This window comes from Danio aesculapii, chromosome 9, assembly GCF_903798145.1.
Source record: "Danio aesculapii chromosome 9, fDanAes4.1, whole genome shotgun sequence".
Lineage (NCBI taxonomy): Eukaryota > Metazoa > Chordata > Actinopteri > Cypriniformes > Danionidae > Danio > Danio aesculapii.
In genome coordinates, this window is record NC_079443.1 from 54021889 (window position 1) to 54034388 (window position 12500).

At 33.6% G+C, this 12500-nt stretch overlaps 1 protein-coding gene across 1 annotated transcript in view; it reads left to right on the forward strand.

The window, feature by feature from the left end:
* The window catches only part of glra2 (glycine receptor, alpha 2), a 42561-nt gene that overhangs the window by 11292 nt on the left and 18769 nt on the right, over positions 1-12500 (forward strand). The window contains exon 4 of the mRNA XM_056464830.1: positions 5707-5930. Coding sequence (XP_056320805.1) covers positions 5707-5930 — 224 coding nt within the window. The remainder of the gene's footprint in view (positions 1-5706; positions 5931-12500) is intronic.

Consider the following 12500-nt stretch of genomic DNA (forward strand, 5'->3'; position numbering starts at 1 on the left):
AAAAACAATCTAAGCTCACATCAATAAAACAAAAAAATAAAGTTTTATCTTTTGCAATAAATACTGAGTCTGTATTTATAATAATATGCACACTTTTCAATCAGTTAAACATTAATCAAATCTTAGTTTTATATTAGGACATAGTTAACTCAATAGAAAGGATGTATTTTTCTCTTAATAGCTCCCAAACATTCCTATAATGTTCTCCTTTCTGCACATTCATTAAATCTCTTGTGTTTTACTCATTTAAAAAGTGACGAGCAGCAAACGTTGGTCTGGATTTGCTAGCAGGTCTGCATTTGAGCGCGATTAGTTGAAGGTTTTTTGGGTTTCTGAGGCTTCAGGGGTAAACAATCCTCAAATCTGCAGTCAGGAATGAGTCCAGGGAATATTACAGAAACCCAGAGCATCTCATCTGGATATTAAACACACACTAGACAGAAGCTGCTTTGATCAAATGCTAATTATGTTTATGTGTTTCTGATCAGCAGTTTTGAGCGACCAATCAAACAGAGACACTAATGAATGTTGAGAACCTACAGAGAACTCAATATATCAGATTTACCAAATATTTCTGCAGGTGTGAATAAAACAGATTACTGGAAAAATACACTATTTATAAAAATGTCATTTAAAGTGTTATTTGCTGTTTAATTACTTGTGGAACTACACTCACAGGCCACTTTATTAGGTACACGTCTAACTGCTCTTTAATGCAAATTTGTAATCAGCCAATCACATGGCAGCAACTCAATGCATTCAGGCATGTAGACATGGTCAAGACAATCTGCTGCAGTTTAAAGCGAGCATCAGAATGGGGAAGAAAGGGGATTTAAGGGACTTTTAACGTGGCATGGTTGTTGGTGCCAGACAGACTGCTCTGAGTATTTCAGAAACTGCTGATCTACTGGGATTTTCACGCACAACCATCTCTAGGGTTTACAGAGAATGGTTCAACAAGGAGGAAATATCCAGTGAGCGGCAGTTCTGTGGGCGCAAATGCCTTGTTGATGCCAGAGGTCAGAGGAGAATGGCCAGACTGGTTCCAGCTGATAGAAAGGCAACAGTAACTCAAATAATCACTCGTTACAACCGAGGTCTGCAGAAGAGCATCTCTGAACACACAACACGTCCAACCTTGAGGCGGATGGGCTACAGCAGCAGAAGACCACACCGGGTGCCGCTCCTGTCAGCTAAGAACAGGAAACTGAGGTTACAATTCACACAGGCTCACCAAAACTGGACAATAGAAGATTGGAGAAACGTTGCCTGGTCTGATGAGTCTCCATTTCTGCTGCCACATTCAGATGCTCGGCTCAGAGTTTAGCCTCAACAACATGAAAGCATGGATCCATCCTGCCTTGTATCAGCGGTTCAGGCTGGTGGTGGCGGTGTAATGGTGTGGGGGAGATTTTCTTGGCACACTTTGGGTTCATTAGTACCAATTGAGCATGGTGTCAACACCACAGCCTACCTGAGTATTGTTGCTGACCATGTCCATCCCTTTATGACCACAGTGTCTCCATCTTCTGATGGCTACTTCCAGCAGGATAACACACCATGTCACCATGTTTCTTGAACATGACAATGAGTTCACTGTACTCAAATGGCCTCCACAGTCACCAGAGCTCAATCCAATAGAGCACCTTTGGGATGTGGTGGAACAGGAGATTGGCATCATGGATGTGCAGCTGACTGTGTGACTGCAGCAACTGTGTGATGCTATCATGTCAATATGGAGCAAAATCTCTGAGAAATATTTCCAGTATCTTGTTGAATCTGTGCAACGAAGGATTAAGGCAGTTCTGAAGGCAAAGGGGGTCCAACCAGGTACTAGTAAGGTGTACCTAATAAAGTGGCCTGTGAGTGTATTTAAATTATTATTTGTAAAATATTTCAGTGCATCTAAAAGACAAAATATATACAGTAATAAAAAATAAACAAATAAATATTTGTAAATACTCTAACCCTTCTTATGACTTCTTATGTTATTACATAGTTGTAATATATGGATGGGAAATATGCTAATTATGAATTAGCTGTTTTATAAATGATTGGAATAAATTAACATACGCAAAAGAAAAAACATATAGTAATAAAATAAATAAATAAATAAATATTAGTAAATACTCTAACCACAAATTTGACAAACACCTCTGTAAATTGTAATAATGAAAATAGTTTATGCAATTATTATTTTAACTATATACTCCGCATATATGAGCACACGTCATTTTGAAAATGAATGCTTTTATCCATTTTTCATTGAATATTGGGAATATATTTTGGCGCACTTGAACAAAACAGATTCATTAAAGAGATATATTTATTAAAATAATATTTTTTTTATCACCAAACAGCTTTAGAAACAGAAAGATAGTTGAATTCAAGCAAAATATTGCAAAAAATATATATGCAAATTACAAAATTTCAACACAGTTTTAGATTTTTGGACTTATTGTGAGTTATTTAGCTCCAGATTTACCTTAAAAAATGACTACATCAGAAACATAATATTCATTCATTAATTTTCCTGCGGTTTAGTCCCTTATTTATCAGAGGATACCACAGCAGAATGAACTGCCAACTATTCCAGCAAATGTTTAAGCACAGCAGATGCCCTTCCAGCCACAACTCAGTACTGGGAAACACCCATACATACTCATTCACACACACACGCACTCGTACACTACGGCCAATTTAGTTAATCAATTCCCCTATAGCGCATGTGTTTGGACTGTGGGGGAAACCGGAGCACTCAGAGGAAACCCACGCCAACACAGGGAGAACTTGCAAAGTACTCACACAGACATGCCAACTTACCAAGCTGGGACTCGAACCAGCGACCTTTTTGCTATAAGGCCACAGTGCTAACAACTGAGCCACCGTGCCGCTCATATATAATATTGAACTGTATATATAAATGCTTTAACAACTAATTTGATAAACACCTTCATATTTTTGATAAGAGAATTAACAGATGCAATTGACCTTGGTTATTATTTCTCCAGCTAACTCACGTTCTATAGGCTCGATCTTTTCTGTATGCAGTTCATTTTTTTTGTTGTTTTACGACTGGAAGAAAACGTCTTTCTAATTCCCTCATTCAGCAGAGTTTTCAAAGAGCTTCTTCTCAGGAAAACCTTGAATGATGTGATATTTCTACAGTCTCAACTTTTAACAAAAGCACACAAAAGTGGGTCTGAAGTTACCGAATGGCTTATGTTGAAGTCTGGTCATTTTAGCAGAGAAAGGGATGCATGCTGCTTTATTGATGGCTGTCTTGTATGAAGCTGATGTATAAAATCTTGAAAACTCAACAAACACCTATAAAAGTGGCTTTGTTGTGCACAAATGATGTAAATGTAGTGTTTTTATTATCAAGCTCCCCTCTGGAATCAACATGAGATTAAAAATGACTTCTTTACACAACTGGGTTTTTTAAATGATGACCTGTGTGTTTCAAACTGCTTGCATAGTTGTAATTTATACACTATTTTCAATGAGCCCTGTTTACAAATAATTGGAATAAATTTACATACACATTAAACTGTCAAATCTGATATTTTCTGATGATTTGTGAATCCAGGAGCATTTTTGGAAAGGTCTGTTTTATATGTACAGCGGGGATTGGCATGTTTTGGCCTGGGAATAACATTTCTAAATGAGCTGCTAACATGGAACTGAGGCAGATTTTGATAAAAACCCAAACAATACAAACATAAAAATAAAGCAAAAACAATCTGAAAATGAGTTCTGTGTAATGACAATGAAATGACACAAGGAGAAAGCACTGAAATACTGAAACGTATTTAACACTTTGTATAAAAGGCTTTTTTAATGGAAGCACTTAAAGACGCCTCTCATATGGAGAATGAAGTCACATCCATTGCTCAGGTGTGAGTTTCTCACAGACTTCAACAAAGTGTCAAAATCTTGATGCGTCTGTGGATCTCGTCTGTCAAATTTAAGCTTTATTCTGTATTTTCTATTGGATTCGGATCAGGTGATTGGCTGGGCCATTCTACAGCTTGATTTTCTTTCTCTGAAAGCATCTGAGAGTCTCCTTGGCTGTGTTTTGGATCGTTCTCTTGCTGAAATGGTTTCATCATCATCCTCCTGCTAATGTAGATGTTGGACTGAAGCAGCTGATATTCATTTACACTGAGGAAGAGCAGAGGGTTGCTGAAGAACTACTGAGAGATTTCACTGCTGAACTACACCTCCCTTTCTTCATGTGTTCAATACTTTTTCCCTGCATCATTTCATTTTATTACGCAGAAATTAATTTCTAAACTAATTAGATTTGTTTTCTTTGCGTATATGGATTAATTTGGTTGTTACCAACATCCAGGGAAAATCAACAGCACCTTAAGAGATATGTTTTCTGAGAAACATGCTGACGTGTTCAATACTAATTTATCCCACTGTAAATGACTTATATATTTATGAATGTGTGTGTTTCAAATTGCTTACGTAGTTGTAACTTGTACATATATTAATATTGACTATTGTAGGTGGGGATTTGGCTAATTATGAATGAGCCCTATTTACGGATGATTGATTGAATGAATTAACATACATTTAACTGTCAAATGTAAAGTTTATGAATCATTTGTGATCAGAAATTTTTGTAAAGTTACTTCTACATTAATAAATGTTTCACACAATAGGCCCCATGTTTCAAATTGCTAACACAAATGTCATTTAATGGCGGGATTATGCTAATTGTAAAATCTGATGTTTATGAATCATTGGTGAATTACAAGAGCTTTTGTAAAGTTTCGAAAGAATATGCAAACTACTCCTATATTTATGAAAAGTTAATGATTGAGGCCCTGTGTGTTTTAAATTGCTTACGCAATTGTAATGTATAGGCAGAGATTATGCAAATTATGTATAAGCTCCATTTACGAATGACTAAATTAAATAACATACACATCAACTGTTCCAATGATATACAGAGGGGGAAACAAGTATTGAACACATCAGCATTTTTCTCAGAAAACATATTTCTAAAGGTGTCCATGACTTTTCCCCGGATGTTGTTAACAACCAAAGAAATCCATATATGCAAATAAACCCAAAACTAATTAGTTTAGAAATGAAGTTCTGTATAATACAAAGAAATGATGCAGGGAAAAAGTATTGAACACATAAAGAAAGGGAGGTGTAATTCGGCAGTGAAAGCCCAGCACGCAGCTGAAATCTCTCAGTAGTTCTTCAGCAACCCTCTGCCCTTCCTCAGTGTTAATGAATATCAACTGCTTCAGTCCAACATCTACATTAGCAGGAGGATGAAGATACCAGGGTGGACATTTCAGCAAGACGATGATCCAAAGCACAGCCAAGGAGACTCTCAGATGCTTTCAGAGAAAGAAAATCAAGCTGTAGAATGGCCCAGCCAATCACCTGATCCGAATCCAGTAGAAAATACAGAATAAAGCTCAGATTTGATAGACGAGACCCACAGAAGCATCAAGATTTTGACACTCTGTTGAAGTCTGTGAAAAACTCACACCTGAGCAATGCATGAGTCTTCATTCTTCACTTATTCCAGGGAAAATCATCACATTGTGTTCAGTACTTATTTTCCCTGTTGTATAGTTTGTTATGATTAGATTAGGATTTGACTGTTGATTTGACGGTGACAATTAAGGGGTAATAAATGGAGAAATAAATGGAGTTAACGCACCAATTTCTCAGGACTACAGGGTGAACATTTTCCTCCGGCAGAAGTGGAACGACCCTCGATTGGCATACAGCGAGTATCCGGACTCATCTCTGGATCTGGACCCGTCCATGCTAGACTCCATCTGGAAACCTGACCTGTTTTTCGCCAACGAGAAAGGTGCAAATTTTCATGACGTCACGACGGACAACAAACTCCTGAGGATCTTCAAGGACGGAACCGTTCTGTACAGCATCAGGTATGAGCGTTTTACTTGTGAAGATCTTTCGCTGGGTTCACATATAACACATTGAGAATGTGTGCAGTGCTTCACTAGCTCTTGATTACTCAGGGGATGTTTTGCAAGAAGCACAGCTAAAGTAGTTCCGGCAGGTTTAGAGCGCATTACAGCTCATACCACTTCTGAATGATTAGAGATATTACACAGCTACAACAGTTAAAAATCACATCAGAACACAACAGAAGGAGGAGGAGATGTGGAAGAAACTAGTGCTACACACAGGAGACGTTTGAGGAGGACACACACCTGACAAATAAACCCTCAAATACATCTCAACTGTGGTGTAAAAGCACAATAATGGACTCCGGGCTGTTGAATTATTACAAAATAATGTGTAACAGCTTCAAGTGTGCATTATTGTCTAATAATTCAACAGCTCAAACCAAACAACAACACTAAAACATCACAGAATTAAACAAATCCATTGATAATACAGATACTGAAGTTGTTTATGCTTGCAGTTTTGGTTTTAATCCAATATAAAGGCATTGTACATGAATCCAGGTATTTCTCCAGTGGATTTGGTCATGCTGTTAGACATCAAGGCTTTGTAATGGATTTTCAGAGTTATGCCAGCAGCAAAAGCAGATGAAAACGAGTGCAGTCGTTATCAATTAAAGCTGAATTCAGTGTCTCGATTCCCTGAAGCTGAAGACAGGATCAGATAAACCTGATGAAATCTCCGTCTGTTCATTTATGATGATCTGAAGTGAGGCGAAGGTTTGAAGAGAAGCTCAGGATTGACTTAAGAGTAAAAGACTAAATGTGGAGTCCTCTCTGACCGATATTAATGCACAGCCAGACGCAGGAGTCTGAGATCATGCCGGTCTCAACTCAAACATTAAACTAATAAAAATTGGTTTAATAACTATTAGCAACTCTTTTAAAAACTATATAAAAGCAATTCAAAATCATCTTCATTCAATAATAAAATAAAGCATTACAGAAAATTACTACACATCCATTAGAAAAGTGAAATATTATTTATAAAATATAAGAGAAAATAGTCATTTTATGAAGTAATAAAAATACAAATAATAAAATTACATTGAAATTAAAATGAAAAATCCAAATATGAAAACAAAACAAAGTAATACACAGTAATATATTATTATTATTACTCTGATTGCACATAAATAATGCAGTTAATATTAGTTTGGACAACTAAATGAAATTAATTTGGTTTAAGCAAAACTACTATAAATTATATAATAATAATAATAATAATAATAATAATAATGAAAATCACACAATATAAAAAATAAAAAGTACTAAAAACAACTTTATGAAAATATAAAATGACTAAAGCATTTAAAAATATTCATTCATTCGTTTTTCTTTTCAGCTTAGTCCCTTTATTAATCTGAGGTCGCCACAGCAGAATGAACCACCAATTTATCCAGCATATGTTTTACGCAGCGGATGCCCTTCCAGCTGCAACCCATCACTGAGAAACACCCATACACACACTCATACACTACAGCCAATTTAGTTCATCAATTCCCCTATAGCGCATGTGTTTGGACTGTGGGGGAAACCGGAGCACCCAGAGAAAACCCATACCAGCACGAGGAGACCATACAAACTCCACACAGAAACACCAACTGACCCAGCTGGGACTCAAACCAGCAACCTTCTTGCTGTGAGGCGACAGTGCTAACCACTGAGCCACTGTGTCGCCATGTAAAAAATGTTAACTGAATTTATATATTCATATATATATTCAGAAATAATATAAATATATTAATGTAAACAAAAAAATCTTTAGTTATAAAATATAAATGTGTGAATATGACAAAAGCATGTAGAATATTTTAACTGAATTTAAAAAGTAAACCTGAAAATATAACAATAATTCAAAATACTATTAAAAATTATAATTGCCTATAAATAATATGAAAAATGTATGTTGCTTCGACAAGTAATTGAAATAAATGTTTAAGCAGAACTAAAGTTTTAGAAATATTAAAGCAATAAAAATACAAATAAAATAAAATAATAATAATAATAATAATAAATGTATATAATAATAATAACAATAAAATAATAATAATAATAATAAAATAAAATAATAATAATAATAATAATAATAATAATAATAATAATAATAAAATAAAATAATAATAATAATAATATAAAATAATAATAATAATAATAACAACAATAAAATAATAATAATAATAATAATAATAATAATAATAATAATAATATAAAATAATAATAATAATAATAATAATAATAATAATAATAATAATAATAATAATAATAATAAAATAAAATAATAATAATAATAATATAAAATAAAATAAAATAATAATAACAACAATAAATAATAATAATAATAATAATATAAAATAATAATAATAATAAAATAATAATAATAATAATAATAATAATAATAAAATAAAATAAAATAATAATAACAACAATAAATAATAATAATAATAATAATAATAATAATATAAAATAATAATAATAATAAAATAATAATAATAATAATAATAATATATAATAATAATAATATATAATAATAATAATAATAATAATAATATAAAATAATAATAATAATAAAATAATAATAATAATAATAATAATAATAATAAAATAAAATAAAATAATAATAACAACAATAAATAATAATAATAATAATAATAATAATAATAATATAAAATAATAATAATAATAAAATAATAATAATAAAATAATAATATATAATAATAATAATAATAATAATAATAATAATAATAATAATAATAATAACACATATGAAAAAGCAAATCATAAAAGTACTAAAATGAAACCTGGAAATATAAAAAATGAGAAACTAAAATGAAAACGAACAATATAAAATATACAGAATAATTGCATATAAATATGAAATTTTAGCAACATTATTATTTATGTCGCTTTGACAACTAACTGAAATAAACTAAATTCTACACAGAATTAAATTGTACACTAAAACTGACAGAAATATATTATTGATTTATTGTTTGACCTAATACTAATATGTATTTATTGACCTAAAAAAAAGGCGAAAATTGTTTGACCTAATACTAGAAATACTAAAACCTACAAACATTGGACTACACTGAAAATATGTGGATGTTTAAAATGAAGGCTAACATTCTGAACAATAATAATAATACAAGTACAACATAAATGTATCACAATAATTGAAACTGAAATGATTGTCTTTTGCATCTGATTTGTGCTGAATTTCAGTAGCGTAGAGTAAAAAACAACAACAAAACAGTAAATCTTTACTCAACTAAACTACTTGAACAGGAGCTGACGGCTGATATTGTATAGCTCTTACTGAAAATCCACATACGCTTCGAGAAACAAAGAATCCCCGGTACGATCTGTCTGTAAAATAAGCTGATGTGACGCTGTCCTAGTTTTCATAAATGATGCTCTATTTATATAAATCACAGCACTTGAGTCTGTCATACGCTGGAGACTCATGCATAAGTCATCATCAAGTTCACATGCGCTTAAAGCTGCTGAGAAATCACTTTACAGGTGTTTCCATTACATAAAACCATCTGCACTCAATTCTAACGCTTAAAGTGCACCTATTATGCAAAAATGACTTTTATAAGGGGTTTAAACCCAGTTGTGTGTCAGCAGTGTGTGAATATCTCCAGCAGCCTCTAATGGTGACATGAATTAATTGTATTTGTTCTAATCAGACTTGATAGAAACAGTCTGCAGAAACACTTTGATTGACATTTCTCTCTTTGTACGTGTCACCAGAGGGGGAAAGCCCCGCCTACTAGTGCCCATCTCTCCCTCATTAGCATAAACAGCAGCCCTGAGTGAGAAGCAGCCGTCTGTCCATTAGACATTAGAGTGTTTGAGCTGCTGAAGATAATGTCAGCATAGACTAAGAGGATTATAGATGTGGAGTTTTAGATGAAGCTCAAATGAACAGCGAAAGGAGTCTCCATAGACTGACAGAAGCATGAAGCACACACTCACACTGACAACATGAAGACCTGACCAGCACTGACAACACTAGTGCTGTTTTACATCTGCCACTATGGTGATGCATAGGCATTTATAGCTCCGCCTTTCTAATTAAAAGAGCACAATCTCATTTGCATTTAAAGCGACAGTCACCAAAACACCACAATTAGCATCAAAGCCTAAAAGGGTCAGCTTCAGAGAGCTAGAAAACATGATCTGTGTGCTATTATGAGCTAATTCAGCTGAATTATGAGCCGTTTCTCATACAGAACAATATTCATTTTACACCAGCACAATGCTGCATATTAAATAGCCTGTATCATGAAGCCGGATTAGCTGGTTAGTCTGTTAATTTTCAGTTTAGTTTACACCAATTTGGGGTTTTAGCTACCGTTAGTGTAGCTCAGCTTTAATTAGTCTTTGTTGACATGGTAACTTACAATACACAGCTAACCTGCTCCAGGGCAGGCTCTGGTTCTATTTAGCTTCTGTTCTAGTTATGCTCTAGTATTGTTCTGGTTATGTTCAGGTTATTTTCTAGTTGTGTTCAGGTTATGTTCTAGTTATGTTCAGGTTATGCTCTAGTTATGTTCTGGTTATGTTCAGGTTATGTACTAGTTATGTTCAGGTTTTGCTCAGGTTATGTTCAGGTTATGCTCTAGTTATGTACTAGTTATATTCAGGTTATGTACTAGTTATGTTCAGGTTATGTTCTAGTTATGTTCAGGTTATGCTCTAGTTGTGTTCAGGTTATGTTCTAGTTATGTTCAGGTTATGCTCTAGTTATGTTCTGGTTATGTTCAGGTTATGTACTAGTTATGTTCAGGTTATGTTCGGGTTTTGCTCAGGTTATGTTCAGGTTATGCTCTAGTTATGTACTAGTTATATTCAGGTTATGTACTAGTTATGTTCAGGTTATGTTCAAGTTATGTTCAGGTTATGCTCTAGTTGTGTTCCGGTTATGTTCTAGTTATGTTCAGGTTATGCTCTAGTTATGTTCTGGTTATGTTCAGGTTATGTACTAGTTATGTACTAGTTATGTTCAGGTTTTGCTCAGGTTATGTTCAGGTTATGCTCTAGTTATGTACTTGTTATATTCAGGTTATGTTCTAGTTATGTTCAGGTTATGCTCTAGTTGTGTTCAGGTTATGTTCTGGTTATGCTCAGGTTACGTTCTGGTTATGTTCAGGTTATTTTCTAGTTGTGTTCAGGTTATGTTCTAGTTATGTTCAGGTTATGTTCTAGTTATGTTCAGGTTATGCTCTAGTTGTGTTCAGGTTGTGTTCGGGTTATGCTCAGGTTATGTTCTAGTTATGTTCAGGTTAGGCTCTAGTTATGTTCTGGTTATGTTTAGGTTATGTACTAGTTATGTTCAGGTTATGTACTAGTTATGTTCAGGTTTTGCTCAGGTTATGTTCAGATTATGCTCTAGTTATGTACTAGTTATGTTCAGGTTATGTAGTAGTTATGATCAGGTTATGTTCTAGTTTTGTTCAGGTTATGTTCTGGTTTTGCTCAGGTTGTGTTCTAGTTATGTATAGGTTATGTTCTAGGTGAGTTTAGGTTATATTCTAGTTGTGTTCAGGTTATGCTCTATTTATGTTCTGGTTATGTTCAGGTTATGTTTTAGTTGTGTTTAGCTTATGTTCTAGTTGTGTTCTATTTATATTCAGGTTATGTTATGTTGAGGTTCTGATCTGGTTATGTTTTAGTTGTGTTTAGGTTATGTTCAGGTCATGTTCTAGTTATATTCAGGTTATGTTATGTTCAGGTTCTGATCTGGTTATGTTTTAGTTGTGTTCAGGTTATTGTCTAGTTGTGTTTAGGTTATGTTTATGTTCTGGTTATAGTCAGGTTATGCTCTAGTTATATTTAGGTTATGTTCAGGTTATGTTCTAGTTATGTATAGGTTATATTCAGGTTATGTTCTAGTTATTTTTAGGTTATGTTATGTTCAGGTTTTGATCTGGTTATGTTTTAGTTGTGTTTAGGTTATTGTCTAGTTGCGTTTAGGTTATGTTCAGGTTATGTTCTAGTTATGTTCAGGTTATTTTCTAGTTGTGTTTTGGTTATGTTCTGGTCATGTTCAGGCTATGTGCTAATTCGGTTCAGGTTATATTCAGGTTATGTGCTGCTTATGTATAGGTTATATGCTGGTTCTGTTTAGGTTACGTTCTGGTTAGGTTCAGATCAGGTTAAGGCTATGTTTTGTTTCAGTTCAGATTATGTTTGGTTATGTTCTGTTTTTGTGCTGGTTCTGTTCAGGTAATATACAGCACATGTTATAAACACACATCTCCTCCAAAGCCTTCTTTTGTGTTCTGATGTGATTTCTGACTGTTGTAGCGGTGAAATAACTGTAACCATTCAGCGGACTGATATGGAGCTGTAATGCTCTCAAAACCTGCCGGAACTACTTTAACTGTGCGTTTATCAAACAATAACCAAACACCTTAGATAGAATCAGAATCAAGCATTCAACAGCACTCCAGAATAAACTGTAATACCATTTCTCGATTTAAACTGTATTTTTTACCTGATAAATGCAGCCTTGTA